The 16564-nt window shown below is 39.5% G+C and overlaps 1 protein-coding gene across 1 annotated transcript; it reads left to right on the top strand.

Annotated features, from left to right (window-relative positions):
- Positions 1-7431: 7431 nt before the first annotated feature.
- LOC103738748 (protein mago nashi homolog 2) lies at positions 7432-15853 on the top strand. The gene is made up of 5 exons (XM_008838869.2): positions 7432-7582; positions 10385-10443; positions 11298-11408; positions 13900-13982; positions 15502-15853. Exons 1-5 carry the CDS (start codon positions 7489-7491, stop codon positions 15599-15601), a joined length of 447 nt encoding a protein of 148 aa, XP_008837091.1. The 5' UTR covers positions 7432-7488; the 3' UTR covers positions 15602-15853.
- The last annotated feature ends 711 nt before the right edge of the window (positions 15854-16564 follow it).

Raw genomic sequence — 16564 nt, 5'->3', positions numbered from 1 at the left:
ATTATGAACAGTCAACACAGTGTCCATCAGATTTACTTCCTGGTTCCCATCCCATAAGACTAAGGAGAACAAACCTAGAGAAACAAAGTTAGAACAGTGATGAAAATTGTGTGTGCATGTGTACGTGAGTATCTCAGATGGGCATTAACATGTGCTAGAGAACTAATCAGATTGGAAGGATGGTAGCCTCTAATTTTCAGCCAGCCATTGAAGCACTGTGAAATGTTCATTGTATTAATATTGAGTGGAAGCAGACTTTTCTGGTGCCTAGCTGTCAAAATCTCCAGAGTAAGGAGGATAAAAGTAAATAAATGGACATTAATTTTGATAAGAAAATTGAAGAACCTATATTGTCCAAAAGAGTTTTTTTTTTAATGCGTAAAAGGGAAAAAAACTACCTACCTCACAGGGTTGGTGTGAGAAGCAGTGAGAATGTATATTTGTATATGTGGCACAAATATGTGCTCAAGAAATGTTGCCTTTATTTTGCCTTTTCTAAACCAGGACTTTGCATGATGTGTGTGTGTGTATTTGTGTATCTATTTTTTAATTGTTTTACTTGCATGAATTTCAGATCCCCTGGAACTGGAGTTACAGATGGCTGTTAGCCAACATGTGGATACTGGGACCCCAACCCAGGTCCTCTGAAAGAGCAGACAGTGCTCTTAACTGCTGAGCCCCTCCATCCCCATGATTTTTTTTTAATCTTAAAATCTGTTGTGGCCAAGAAGAGGATGCTGGCCAGGGACAGTGCAAGGCAATATGTACCTGAAAATGATAGTGTGGGATGAGTGCCATGTGATTAAAATTACACTTTTTTTCTCCAGCACTGAGAATTGAATCCAGCCTTATGCAGACAAAAGAGTACTCTTGCATTTGGGCTACTTCTCCACCAAACTATCATGTTGTGTGAGTTTGGGGGTGATGACAGTAGTCCCCTATCATTTCAAATATTAAAATTCTCACAGTGAGGGCAACTTTGTTTAACGTGCTGAACTGTGACCTTCAAAGTACTCTTGGTGCTTTGGAAGGGGCATGGAAGGCTGCTGTAGGAAAGATGGCTGGCAGCTGAAAACTGACACAATTTCATCAGAATGACTTGGCTAAGTGAGCAATGGTTCTTGTCCCTGTGGGAATGCCACAGTGAGGAGTTGGGATTTAAGGGGGCAGTAAGTGGCTATGGGGAGAAAGAAGGGAGAATGGAGAACCCTGCTGTTGCCTCCCAGCTATGAACTAAAACCACATTTTCAAAGTACTTACTTGGATATTGAAAAAAAGCATTAAAGGCCAGGTATGGTGTCATATGCCTTTAATCCCAGCACTAGGGAGGCAGGGGCAGGTGGAGCTCTGTGAGATCAAGGCCAGTTTGGTCTGTATAGCCAGTTCCTGTCTAGCTGTGGCTACAGGGAGACTCTGTCTCAAAAAGACCAAAAGAAAAAAAAATGTATTCAAGCTTGCAGTGCTAGTTAATGGGCTACATGTTGGATAAAACAAAGTAAAACAGGGAGCATTGCATACTGTTTTCCAGGTGATAGACATTATGTATTTATCTGCTAATTACAAACTATGTTAAGTGTTATAAAGGAAACTACAAGATCATAGAAGGGAGTACAAAATGAAGACCCTTCCGTAGTATCAGCATTCAAACTGGGACCTTGGGAATGGGTAGAGAAGCCACAGACAGAGTGAAAAGAACCCCCTTCAGGTGTGAGATTCTGTGTGAAAACTTTGAGGCAAGAAAAACTAGTGGGAGGCCAGAGAGATGGATTGGTAGGTAAAGAACCTGCCATAAAAATGTAAGGAGTGGAGTTTGGATCCCCAGAACCCACACAGAAAGCTGGATGTGGTAGCACACACCAGTAACCCCAGCACGCCTGTGATGAGATGGGAGGTGGAGACAGGTGCATCCCCAGAGGCTTCCAGCCCAGTCTAGTCTGATGCAGTGGTGAACAAGAGACCCTGAGTCAAGGTGGAGGGCGAGGACAGACACCAGATATCATCCTCTGACTATTATACATCTCGGTGGCATGCATATTTTGCACTCATATGCACATGAACACAAACAGGAACATGCAAACATGTACACATACACACATATGTAGAAAATAAAACCTTAATAATAAGAAAAAAAAGCAGCACATAATGAGGGCCCATGGGACTGTGGCACAGGAGGTTAAAGATGTAGTTCAATGGAACGGAGGGCGACTCCTTCATATGACCTGCTAATGTCTGTTTTGGAAGGAGGAAAATGAGCAAACAACAGGTATTTTAGAAATCTACCTCTGATTTTGTTTGCCTTTTTGGATACATGTCTGAAAAACTGGGTGGCATGAGTTTACTCTAAGAAATCTAAGTGTTTCCCCCACATGTCTAGGACTTATCTAAAAGAATTGTATTTCTAAGTTTTTATATCTGGCATCTTTGACTCTACCAGCCAAAGTAGGTATTTCTGAACTAGAGGATGGAAAAGAGAGTTAAAATCTTCACTTTTTAATCATGTACATCCCAGACAGAGTGTATTGTTTTGATTAGCCTAGCCTTTCCAATCTGCTTTATGAATAAAATGGATTCTGACAGTTAGGAACTAAGCAAGGATCAGCCTGGATGAAGTGTCAAAGGAAAAGTTAACAGTCTACATTAACACAGAATAATCCCAAGCAGCATGGGAATCATGTCAGGCAGATGCCACTGGCTTTCATGTTAGATTTAGATATATTCTGCTAGTAAAATTGAGTAACAGTGTTCTTTTTACCATTTTAAAAGAGATTTATTTTTAATAATGTGTATGTGTGGGTGGGTAGGTATGTAAATGTGAGTGAGGGGCCCATGGAGGCCATAAGAGGGTGCTGTATTCCCTGTAGCTAGAGGTACAGGTAGTTGGTTGTGAGCCGCTCAATGTTTTGTTGGGAAACAAACTCAAAACTTCTGTAAGAACAGTGTGCACTGCTGAGCCATCTCTCCAGCCCTGATTTCATCATTTTAAGTGAAAAAAAAAAAGTTAACAGCATTATTTGTGTACACTGATGAAGTTTCTCATTCTTATTATAATAATTTATAAAATGCTTTACTGTACTCAGTGAGATAAAAAGAAAAAAAGGGGGGGAAACGAAATGAAAGACCACAAGGCAGCCTTTACCTTTAATGACTGTGTTTACTTGTATGAACATAAGTCACAAGTTACGCTATGTGTTTAGTCATATTGCCACATATTCCAAAAATCCCTATACTGAATAATGCATTGGCCCATGTTATGTCATGATAAACTAGAATCCTGACACTCAGAGGTGTAGGGAGTTTGGTGTTTCTGTATGACAGTGATTTTCTTACTCAAATCATCAATACTGAGTAGCAAAAAGAGAAGCACGGAAATTCACAAGAAGTCTATGATGGAAAAACAGAGAAACCTGGATGGGTGGAATATGGGCAGAAAGAGGCAGCCACATTCGGGCTTTTCTTTCTTAAAATTTTCCAAACTCAGTATGTTCTTTTTGAGTGCATACTACAATTGCTGCTCAGATTCATTTTACAAAATGAGATAGCTCTGACTTTTGATTCTATAAATTTATAAAACAAGTCAAAATTACTGCTATAAAAACCAGATTATCCTCTACTGTTTATCATAATAGTTAGAAAATGTTTCTGAAAATTGGAAATTAGAGTAATTCAATCACTTTAGATAGGGAGGCAAAAAGAAGTAGATGGGCAGAGGAGATGAGTTCAAAAGAACAGAATTTTAGAAGTGGGGAAAAAAAAGCAGAGCATTAAAAGATAAAATGAACATCTTCAAGGGATAATCCTGTCTAAAACAGCCAGGTGTGGAGTGCACACCTGTAATACTAGCATGGGGTTAAGAGGCAGGAAATTCAAGAGGAAAACTGTCTACACAGCGAGTTTAAGGCCAGCCTGGGCTACATGAGATCCTGTCACACATAAATAAAAAACAAAACAAAGCAAAAACCAGAACACACAAAGAATCATGTCTGACTGTAGTCCATTAGCATGGTTCACAATAATGCAAACGAAGAAGTAAAACCGTGGAAAGCAAAGATTTTCCAACAAATATCTCATTGCAGAGTGAAGTCCTCATTTTCAGGAGGTAACAATGATGCTTACTGACTTCAGAGCAACTTCACCAGGTGCTTTGAAGCTGGCCACTGTGTCAGCAAAGGTAGGTGTACTTTGGTCTCACATAAGCAGATCAAATAGTTATTTCCATAATCAAACTGTGGTGATGTGTAATTAGACCCTAATATGGAACCTACTGTAACTGAGACTGGAAACTATTCACAGGACACTTTCTTTACTTCCAGTTCAACTAAAGTCATTTGAAATATTCATTTCATGACTATGCCAACCAACATGAGAGCTGCTAGCCATAGGTGATATTTAAACATTCATATAAGGGGCTGGAGAGGTGGCTCAGCAGAGGACCTGGGGTCAGTTCCCAGCACCCACATATTGGCTAACAACCATCTGTAACTCCAGTTCCAGAGGATCTGATGCCCTCCTCTGACCTCTGTGTGCATTGCATGACATAGGTGCACTTACATGTAGGCAATACACTCATTCACAAAAATAGAAAAAAATTAATATAAATTCATCAGAATTGAGAACTAAGTTTCTTCAACCTCACTTGTTACATTTTGAATGCTTGGTAAACAAGACATGTTCCCACATCCCTGGTATATACCATCTTAAAAAAACACAAAACACAGAGGCTTTTGCAAGAGGTCTTAGTTTGGCTTTCTTTTTTTCTTTTTGTTTTTTTTTTACCTTAAAATAGCTTCAAAATATATAAATCATTTCTGCTTTTGCAAGAGGTCTTAGTTTGGCTTTCTTTTTTTCTTTTTGTTTTTTTTACCTTAAAATAGCTTCAAAATATGTAGGATTCTAGAGGACAAGTCTGAATATAAATCATTTCCAGGGGACTAAGGCAATGGTGGGTGACTTACAAAGGTCTTAGTACTGTGGGCACTCTGCACTGTGTTTACATAATCTCTGATTCTCATACCTACAGGTCTATTTAGGAAGATGAACATGGTACATGAGCCAAAAATGCATAGGGAATCTAAAGATCCTGAATGTCTTTCTGTAGACCTCAGTGAAATGGATTTTAGCTGATATTTTCACAGATGCTATGGAATATTGCTTATTTCTGTGAATTACTCTTGTAAATAGCATTCTTCCAGAGGTTAAAATCAAAAATCTCACATCGTAGGAAACTCCACAACCCTGGAAAACTGGAGTGATGAGTTATCCTAGTGGTAGGTCATGGTACTTTATGTTTCTGATGTATTTTCCAAAAAAGAGCAGTCTATACCACTACTGCGTGAGTAAATTTTATAGTAAATTTACATAACTCCTAAAGTGAACTCCAGATAACCTGCCCCAGCCTGCCTTTCCAGTTATTTCACTTCCATGAACCTTACAGTCTAGCTATTTATTAATTTCTACTGTATAAATTGTGTGCTTGGCTTTCCCCAATATACAGATTGGACCCCTTTTCCATGCTGCTGAACATTCACAGAATTTATTCATCAAAAAGTCCAATTTGAATACAACTTTCACAAGTCTTCTGTGACACTCCCCCTTTTACAAATGTCAAACTCCACCTGCAATAAAATAACTTGTTCTTTTGTACTATACTGATAGGTTTTATTATATATTTAATACTTTACCAATTACTTCCCTGTGCTGATGTTTGTTTTACATGCTTCCTGTCTTTTTAGTCTACAAGTGCAAATGGATCATTTTTTATTACCAAGGCCCATCTGTTTCTGGCACAGAGGAAATACTAGTGAAGCACTGTGAAGTTTCAAAGCTTATCAGATATATCTTAATTTCCTCAATTCTGTGCTTGGCACAGTTGGTTGAAGTACATCTATTTGGTTGATGATCAAACAGGCTTAGAGATAACTTGTCCAAGGTTAGATGGTGACAGAGTTGAGACTAAATTCTGTTTCTAATGGTTATCACTGAACATTGTCAATCATCAGACAAAATTACTCCAAATGTTGGTAATAGAAAGATGAGGAATACTTGAAAAGTGGACTCTGAAAGATCACCATTGCTACCGCTCTTAAAACTTATCCCACACTGGAAGATTCTTTGAGTTTTACACTTTAAACTGTCAAGAGATATGGCCTAGCCCATTGATCTTAAATTGTCAGAGGTACACAGGGCACTAACAATAACCCCTAAAGATAAAGTGACTCACAACTCACAAGTTTAATAAAAAACATTTTACACACACACACACACACACACCCCTTTAATCCCAGAACTTGGGAGGCAGAGGTAGGGGGATCTCTGTTAGATTGACCTGCAGCCTGGTTTACATGGTGAGTTCCAGGCCAACTGGGCTACAGGGAGACCTTACATTCAAAACCAGACAACAAAAAATCAAGCAAACAACCAACCCAACAAAACTACTTCTATGATGACCGTCAGGGCTTTTCTGTTTCATTTGCTTTCCCAACATCAAGCTTTTTGTCTGATGAACTTGTCTAGTCTCGGCTTTCAGCTGCCGGATAACTACCAAGCATTGTCCAAAACACTCAGAAAGGAATGGATCAGGTTGACTGTACTCCAGGCTTGTCATTGGAATGTACCTTTACTTACCTCACCAGTTACAGAGTAGAGCCACGCCCACTTTACAATGGGTGTTAAGATCCCTGGAGTAAAGGCTGCTTATAAATCTTAGTTCTAAACACATAAAAAGGCACACCCACATCGCATGACATTGGAAAGTAAAAGTGGTTTTCAAACTTTCCCTCCAAGGCCATTAAAACAAAAACAAAAACAAAACAAAACAAAACCAAAGCCCCCCTCCAAGGCCATTAAAACAAAAACAAAAACAAAACAAAACAAAACCAAACCAAAGCCGGGCGTGGTGGCAATGGCTCAGCGGTTAAGAGCACTGAGGGCTCTTACAGAGGAACCTTATTTTGATATATCACAGTGAAAGATTTATCGTCCTCTTTTTTTTTTTTTTTTTTTTTAAAAAAAAAAAAAAAAAAAAAAAAAAAAAAAAAGGAGGGGGGGGTTGCTAGGCTGTGCAGGAGCTGCTTGGCTGTCAGTACCAGAGTACAGGCCCCAGAGCCCTGCTGGAAGAGGTGGACCAAGGGGGCAGCTCCCAGACCAGGAGAGGAGCTGGAACTCGCTATGTAGACCAGGCTGTCCCCATCTCAGACATCCGCCCGCGTCTACCTGCCGAGTACTAGGATTAAAGGCGAGCCCACCACACTCCGCTAAATATTATTTCCGAAATAAAAGCACCGAGCTTCATAACTTGGTAAAGCGAAGCGTCACTGCCAGCCACTAGAGCTAAGCTTTTCTCCACACCGCTGCTTTCCAGCTTTTCCCAGGAGAGTCCCGGGCCAGGGGGCCGCCCTTGGACGTGACGAGGTTTTCATGCGCCTCTGACGTCACTGCCCTGCACCGGGAGGCACGTGCGGCGGGCTTTAAGGTGGCTTCCCGGCAGCCAAAATGGCCATGGCCAGTGATTTCTACCTGCGCTACTACGTCGGCCACAAGGGCAAGTTCGGGCACGAGTTCCTGGAGTTCGAGTTTCGACCGGATGGTGAGCGGCGGAAGGGGGAGGGGCTCGGGACAGAGACGGAGACACACGAAGAGCAGAGAGGCGGGGGAGACCGAGACGGAGACAGAGACAGAGATAGAGACACAGACACGCAGAACAGAGAGGCGGAGGGGGCAGAGAGACTGGGACAGAAAGAGACAGAGAGAGACACACACAAAGAGCGGGGTGGGGGGAGGCGGAAGTTTTTTTCTTTTCTGCTTCTCTCTTTTTACCTATTTAATTTTGAGACAGGGATTCCATATGTAGTCCAGGCTAACCTTTAACTCCTGATCACCCTTCCTCACCGTCAAGGATGCTGGGATGACAAGTATGTGTCACCACGCCCCACTCCTTGGTGAATTTGAATGATTTCAGTCCAAGTCAAGAAGAGCTTTAGTGTGTAGGAGGCCTAAGGTGTTTTTGTGAAAGAGAGTGGCTTGCTGTAAAGTAATTCAGAAAAGTTGTACCTATGGGATTCAGAGCTCTGATAGAGCCCCAGCGCTTCAGCCTTGTGAAGATCAGTTACCAAGGGATGCCCCGGTGGATGCTGGAAGACTTTGGGTGACCTTTTTCTTCTGCTCATTCATTCGGGCTATGCATGTTATGGCTGCTTGTGGGTGGATTCTTTAACGTAGGATGCGTTAAAGATACAACCGCAGCGAAGTGGTGTGTCACCAAAAGCTTCTAGAGGAGGAGATACGTGAGATGATTATTGAAATGAGAAATTTTCTTGGCTTCTGAGGGAAGGAAGAACCAGACAAAGCAGCAGTGAGCAGGGGTCCCTCTTCCGAGAGCTCTGAATCCTTGTTACTTATAACAAGCAAGGGCAGTTTAGCTGCACAGAATTTTATTTTTTATTTTATGTGTATGAGTGTATCGCCTGCATGTATGTGGGTGCATCCCTGTCGTGCAGTGCCCACAGAGGTCAGAAGAGGACTTTGGATTCCCCTGGAACTGATGTTAAGGACAGTTGGTAGCCACCATGTGGGTGCTGGGAATCGAACCTGGGTCATCTGCAAGAGCAGTCAGTGCTCTTAACCGCTGAGCTATCTCTCCAGACCCGATTTTTTTATTATTTTTTATTTTTTATTTTTTTTTCTTGAGGCAGGATCTCCCTGCCGCCCCAGCTGGCCTAGAACTCACTACTTAGACCAGGCTGCCCTGGTCTCACAGAGAGTCACTTGCCTCTGCCTCCCCAGCGCTGTCTGGGATTAAAGTGAGCCACCACAGCTAGCTGAGATTTTTATTTTTGAATGTACATTATGTACTGGGCAATATTTAAATATCAGAATTGAAGGTGGTACAATAATGAATATGACTTAGTTAACCTCAAGGACTTAGGAGATAGAGGCATATTTAACTGACCATAAAACTACAGATATTAATATTAATATCTCAAGTTTCTTTGAGAGCATAAAAAAGGTAGAGGATCCTATATTTAAAAGGTGTCAAGCATTTTAAGAAGTCCCGGTAACTACTCCTGCAGTTATTTAGAAACCTTGATGACTTTACCCTTGCTTTCGAAAACCATATCTTTCCTAAACTTTATTCAGGAGCAAACTTAACTGAATTTAATTTGGCTATTCTTGTTTTTGTCTCATCTGTAATTCTGTTTTCACTCCTTGCCTATGAACCTGGTGCAGCTTGGCTCTCTCACTCTCAGTAACACAAATAAACTCTAATGCTTCAGGGAAGTTTTGTGCATGAACTGCCTCTCCTTCATCTCTGCCACCACATCATTTCACTTACATGGGAAATCACGAGCCACAAAACCTACAGTTCCTGAGGGGCGCACCTCGTTAGGGGAGCTGATCATTTCAGCAGATCACGACTATCACAGCTATATCTGGGCACCTGACTGACTAGCCACAGGGAGAGAAGCATGCACTGGGGAGAAGTCATGATACACTGAAATAAATCAGCTCATAAAGTAGGCATTGCTATCAGCGGCTCATACTTTGTATGCTTCCAAGTCATAATTCTAAAAGAAAAAAACAGTCTTACCATAACTATATGTACATTAATTTGAAGAAAAATAATTAAAAGAGCCTTTTGGTATAGTAGAGGAACTGTTGGAGCAAAGTAGACCTCTTACGTCTTTGTGTGATCTGGAGAAAGTTGCTTAAGTCTCATTCATTGGTCAGAAAATGAAACCTGCTGTTCATAAATTTTGTAGAGATTAGGTGAAATGATGTGAATAAGGCATTTAGCACCAACGTATATCCAACTTGAAGAGAAATGCTAGATGCTTCTCAGAGTCCGTTTTAGCCCGTGGTTTACATTAAGAAAATAGACCCTTCAAATGACCTATCGAAGACCAGATGGTGAGCGGAGGAAGGAGGTGGGATGGTGGGGGGGTGGCGAGACAGAGACAGAGAGACACACAAACAGAGAGGGGAGAGAGAGACGTGGAATATTTTTTAAAGTTTGCTAGTCTACTTTCACCCATACTGGCAAATATTTATTGTCTGGCGCTGATCTTACATGCTGAAGGAGGACATACTAATAAAAGTAGTAGTGTCAATTGTCTTTACCTTTAGAGTTGCCTATAGTAGCCAGGTGTGGCAGCACAGGCTTTTAATCCCAGCCCACAGGAGGTAGAGGCATGTGATCTCTGTGAGATGGAGGCCAGTCTGGGATGGTCTACATAGTGAGTTCCAGGCCAGCTGGGGCTCATCATGGTGAGGCCCTGGGGGTGGGGGGAGAGGTTGCCCACAGTATTCATCTTCCCCTTTTCTTGCTCTTTTTCTAAGCAGTTTTTCTCTTTTGCTGTTACTGATTGGCTTTTTCCCCTACCCCCCATAGGAAAACTTAGATATGCCAACAACAGCAATTACAAAAATGATGTCATGATCAGAAAAGAGGTAAGTTTTTTCCAAATGTCTAATTTTTCACACTTAGTTCATTTCAAGTCTGTATTGTGTTCACAAAACTTCATCTAAGGCTATGTTTCAAAAAAGAAACCAATTTATAGATTGAAAAGTTTCTGTTTCAATTAGATAGATTGTAGAATTTTTTATTTAAAAATTTTTTACATTTATTTCTTTTGTGTTGGGGGAGGTGCACGTGTGCCATAGATGCTTGTGTGGAGGTCCGGGGACAACATGAAGCAATTGATTCTTTCTTTAGAAAGAATAAGTTGGGACTTATAGTCCCAACTGGCCTAGAACTTACAGAGATCCTCCTGTCTCTATCTCCTGAGTACTGGACTAAACGCCTATGCCACCATGCCTGCCAGGCTTTAACTTTTATTTTTGATACCCCGTATCATTTAATTAATTTTATACTTTTAGTCTGTTCACTATGAAACTTCTTGATAAATGTAATTATAAACTCAGCATGATTCCGGAATGAAAGACTTGAAAGCTTGGGCTAAGTTCAGAGTACCAGCAGATGTGTATTTGCCCCTTCACTTTCTAGACCTTACGCTATTCCATTGACCATGTGGAGATATTTGAGTCTCCGTGCTGCACAGGCGGATACGGGGTCTTAACAGGGCCAGTGATGAGAAGAGGGCAAAGTGTATGTTAACGGGCAGGCGAGTAGAGGAAAGTCACACTCATAAGAAGGATGGATAATTCTCATCCTGCAGTTTTGGAATCAGTTCAGCTTTTCTCTAGTATTCTATCAGGATTTTTAACTCAGTTTTATCATATCTTGATGAGTTGTAGAAAGAGACAGATTGGCATGATAAAATTTTATTGTGACTGATTTTTAGGCATATGTCCACAAGAGTGTAATGGAAGAACTCAAGAGAATTATTGACGACAGTGAAATTACAAAAGAGGATGATGCTTTGTGGCCACCCCCTGACAGGGTTGGCCGGCAGGTCTGTGTTTAGTAATTCTTGAAATGCATAGTTGTTAAATTGATAATGTAATTATTATGTTTCCTTTTATATATTTAGGATAGTTCTTTGTTGATTCTTTGATCACTTCATTTTTTTGTTTTACTTAATATTTTTGTGGTACTGGGGATTGAATTCGGGGTTCATACATGCAAGCCAAGCCAACGCTCTACCTGAATTGCACCTCCCAGCCCTTACTTAGTTTCATAGTCTACGTTCCTTCCAGCCAGTAGGTGAGGTAGTCCATAGCTCTAGATCTGGACATTTTTCCAGACACTGCTTTCTCTACCACTCCATCCAAAGTTAGGTTGCTTTGACACTTAGGAATCATTTCTGTCGTATGTTAGCTACTAATGAGGAATAAGTACGACATTATTGACTAAATTTGAGACTTGGTTCTCATGAGTATACATAATTCACATTCTCTAGTTTTTTTAACTTTCATAATTCTTGTATTTGTATGCCCGAGAGGAAGGTTCGGGAGGATTGATTTCTTTGTTCAAATTGACCTTTGTGTTTGCCCCTCCTCTTCAGAGTAATTGATGTTTCTCACAGGGCATCTGAAGAACTCTAAAGCTTCATTTCACTTTTTAGAAAGGCAGTTTAGTTTCTGAATTGGGCCTTTTCAATTTTGGAAAAACAAGATAGAAGGCCCAGAAGGTAGAAACATTTAATTCACTTTGTATGTTTCTGAGGATTTCCCCTTATATCACTTACTTTCTCTGGCTAGAAGAAAGCCTGGAGGAATCTAACACATGCCCTCAGTAGCAGCAGCTTTTGTCTGTGAAGAAGCGAGATGTAGGAAAGGAAGGTGGCGCAGTATTTATCGAGAGGCACAGCAGTAAAGAGTGAATGTAGACTTGAGTTTGTTTTACACATTTGTTCTTATGTACTGAAATACAGAAACGACAGCAACTAAAGAGTTATGCCCTGCAGACTGGGGAGAGCTCAGTGTTCTCATCTGTGCATGCACCAGGTGATGGGTTCTTGGTGAGAAGAAGCATCAAGACCCCTCTAGAAACTGCTGTCAGATCGTTGAACCAAAAACTTGATTTTTAGAAAATCTTAGCTATTTTTCAGTTTTTTGGAGCTCATAAACTACATAATTGGGCTTTTCGATTAAAGAGCTGGGGCTGTCTTTAGTGGAGCTGCTTATTTATCTTAATTAGTTAATTTAATTCATTAAAGATAAAGCTCCTTAATAAGTTTTAGATTTGTATCTAAACAACATAGATGAAATTTGTATGATGGAAGAAGAACAACTGTATTTTATTTGTTTCATAAATTCTTAGTTTTCACTGAATTTGTGAGTATTATTCTAGGGACTGGAGAGGGCTTAGAGGTTACGAGTAATGGCTACTCATGCAGAGGACCTGGGTTTGATTCCCAGGACCTACATGGCAGTTAACAACTGTCCATAACTCCAGTTCCAGGGATTCAACACCCTCTTCTGATCGCCTCGGGCATTGCATGACATGGGCGCAGTCACATGCACACAGTATACTCATACACATAAAATTAAAAACAAACAAAACAAACAAAAACCCTAAGTTGGCTGTGGTGGTATATGCCTTTAATCCCTTCACTCAAAAAGCAGAGACAGGTGGGTCTCTTTGCAATTTGAAATTGAAGTCAGCTTGGTCTACATACAGCGTTCCAGGACAGCTGGGGCTACATAGTGAGACCCTGTGTAAAACAAGAAAACAAAATAAAACTTTTTTAAAAAAAAAGTCTTATAGTCCTGATGAAGTAGTGGTATCACTAGTGGTCACTGATATCAAGGTATGTTTCCCTGTGCTTTATGAATTGGGGATTATACATTTGTATATTAAGGCTAGTAAAGACTACCATATCCCCTTCTACAGCTATTTTAGGAACTTCAGATTGTGTTTGCAGCTATTGTTAGTGTCATATATTTTATTTGAAGAATCTTAAACAGAAAATGTTTTATTTTATTTAAAGTAGTTTTATATTTATATTTTTTATGTTGTGCTTTATCGTGGCAGGTCTCCTGTTTACTGTCATCATAAGAAACATTTCTGTGCCATTTTATTTTATAGCCTTTTTATGATGGATTTAGAGAGCAGTTCTTGGTTGGTCCTGAAGCTGAGAACAGTGTTTATGAGCAGTCAGTAAAGTTTTTACATTAAGAGGGTCTACTTTCGGTATAGCAGATTAAATTTCTTCTGGCTTTTAGAGACAGTCTCTCCCTACATATCCCTGGTTGCTCTGGAACTTGTGTATAGACCAGGCTGGCCTCCAGCTTGAGGCATTCCTCCTGCCTCTGCCTCCCGAGCGATAAGAGTATGAGCATGTGCCACCATGCTTGGCCAAGATTAAATTTTTCCCTCCCTCTCCTCTATTAAATGCTAGAAAAAATTTCAGCAGTTTGAACAATTTTGTAACACGAATATAGAAATCTCTGGGCAGGTTGCTTTTATTAATGCTTTTTCTCTGCTGCTTTTGTTTTCAGGAGCTTGAAATTGTAATTGGTGATGAACACATTTCTTTTACCACATCAAAAATAGGTTCTCTTATTGACGTAAATCAGTCAAAGTAAGTTATGTTGAAGCATTTTGACTAAGTTGATATAATTCATTAGAGAGGCTCATTTTAGAACTGTAGTCAGTGTTAACCAGATTACTTCAGTGGTCTCCGATCATGTTAATATTTAGTGATCTTTAAGTCATTAAACAATTATCTTTAACATTATTGTAACTTGCTTACCTAAGTTGTAACTTGCTTGTGTGCTTTACACTTTGAGTATAAGCTATTATTGATAACATTATATAGTATGATGTTGTTTGTCAAAGTGATTACCAGAGTATTTCACTTTGTAAAAAACCCAGTTAGGGGTTGTACATAATAATGCTCAATTTTTGTTTGACATTTTGTACTAAAAAAATTGTGTGTCTAGTGTCGCAAAATGAAAAGGAAGAAATGTTTGGATTACATCAGCCTCATGAACCCCATAATGTATCATACTTTTCCTTGGGTTTAGCACTTCAGAAAAACGGCAGACATTGTGTTATTAGCCACCTGCGTGCTTTCACGCCGCTGTCTTTGCTGACCCAAGGTCTTTCTTCACGCTCCTTTCAGACTGTCCCCATCTTGCTGTCATTGTTTCTTAGCGCTCTAAATCATAACTTACATGAGTGCTTGATGCTCTGAGTACACGCTGTGTGAGACCCTTGCCCTAGCTGCAGAGTTAGCATAGTGCCGAATACATAATGGACACTTCATATAACTGCTTAGCAGAGGAAGGGGAAAGGGATGAATGCATCATAATTACTGGACACCTGTGTTCACAGAGAGCAGCCAGATGCCTTAAAGTTATTAAATGCATGTTCCTCCAGGAACATTAGTGAGGGTGTAACATTCATACTCTGCTGGGATTATAAATCAGTGCACTTCTTTTTAGAGAGCAATTGGATAAAATACGTTAGATGTTGACGTTTCACCATTATCCCCCTAGTAATTTCATTTGAGCTTCTATTCTAGAAAACAATTTCATATATAGAAATAGCTTTATTATGTATGAAGATGATGATTGATGCATTACTTATAATTGGAAATAATCAAAATGGCTAGCAAAAAATTATTAGCAAAGTGGTTTTTTTCCCTTTCTTTTATACAATGGAAAAGGTAATATGAAATTGTATATAGAAACTCCCAAGAGTATCACTGTTGTGAGTGTCGTAGCATCAACATGTTATGAGTCTTGTTCTTCTACATTATACATTTTTTGTGATGTATAACAATGACTTTCCATAAAGAGATACGGACTTGAAAACAAATGCTGGTGAAGAACTGTTTTCCTTACAGAAAGATGGAAATGTTCCCTTTGGTTCTCACCGAAAGTGTTCCTTTCTCCTATTCTATATGGTTAGTTGTTAACAGTGTTAAGTGTTCCTTTCTCCTATTCTATATGGTTAGTTGTTAACAGTGTTGTGTTCCTTTCTCCTAAATTCTATATGGTTAGTTGTTAACAGTGTTTGTTTTTCTTTTGCCTTAAGAATTTATAGAATACTGAACATAAGGAACAGAAAGTAACTTTTACTTTTTTAAATTTTAGGGATCCTGAAGGCCTTCGTGTATTTTACTATTTGGTGCAGGACTTGAAATGCTTAGTTTTCAGTCTCATTGGACTACACTTCAAGATTAAACCAATTTAAACTGTATACTTTTGAAATTATTTATATATTTAACTAAGGGATGGTCAGGAAGGGTTTTTGTTATTGAAAATTTTGTGATTTTTTTTATGAATGTGAAACTTTTTTATATATAAATTTAATATATGAAAAAAAGTGAAGAGTTTTCATCTCTTGGATCCAGCTGGGTTAGGCAGTGCCACATACAATGAATTCTGTAAATAAAAGCCATTTTTTGTTGAAATTTTGCTCTAATAAAACATGTCAAAACCTGGATAGGATGGTTTTTGTGTTGTATTTGTTGACGGTATATCAAGATAATCACTTGTTCCAGCAGATACAGCTTGTAGGATGTTCTTCCAGGAGAAACACAAAGCAAGCCTCCATCTGAGCAGCACCCTCAGGGATTCTCTTATTTCTTCCATTATTGGTAGGATTTAATTTTGTGATGCTTCTAGAAGCTGTTTTCAGGAGATTTGAGGGTTTTTTTTAACGTTAATAAAAATCTCCCCAGAGATAATTTTTGCCATAAGCGATAATTTCCCAAAATGTTGAAAGACCACAGTCAGAACTTTGATAATGCCTTTATTCCTGTGTGTATGTGAGCTCAATTCCAGCTTTACGGATTATATAAAATTTAATCTTAACTATCTATTGTACGTGAATATTTTTTGACTTCTAATTCAAACAGGACCCGTTCCAGGTTCTCTGGTCCTTTGAGCGTCTTTCCAACATTTCATTGTTTTGTTAGCAGTGCTGCTGGTGTGTTTGTTTCTCTCTGTATCTATAGTGTTTTTCTGTTCTGGCAGTTACAATGACTTGTTGCAGAGATCAGTTACAATATCCAATCTAGACTCAAAAGTCTGATGATAAGCCATCTGTTGGTTTTTCACTTGAGCTATTAGTAGGGGTGTGTATGTTGTGTGTGTGTGCATTACTTAATTTTGATTTAATTTAATTTAGGTACTCACAATGCTATGGCTTTGG

The sequence above is a fragment of the Nannospalax galili genome, unplaced genomic scaffold (assembly GCF_000622305.1).
Source record: "Nannospalax galili isolate Female #2095 unplaced genomic scaffold, S.galili_v1.0 scaffold859, whole genome shotgun sequence".
Taxonomy (NCBI): domain Eukaryota; kingdom Metazoa; phylum Chordata; class Mammalia; order Rodentia; family Spalacidae; genus Nannospalax; species Nannospalax galili.
The sequence above is the reverse complement of the archived record's forward strand: the minus strand, read 5'-3'. Positions and strand labels throughout refer to the sequence as shown.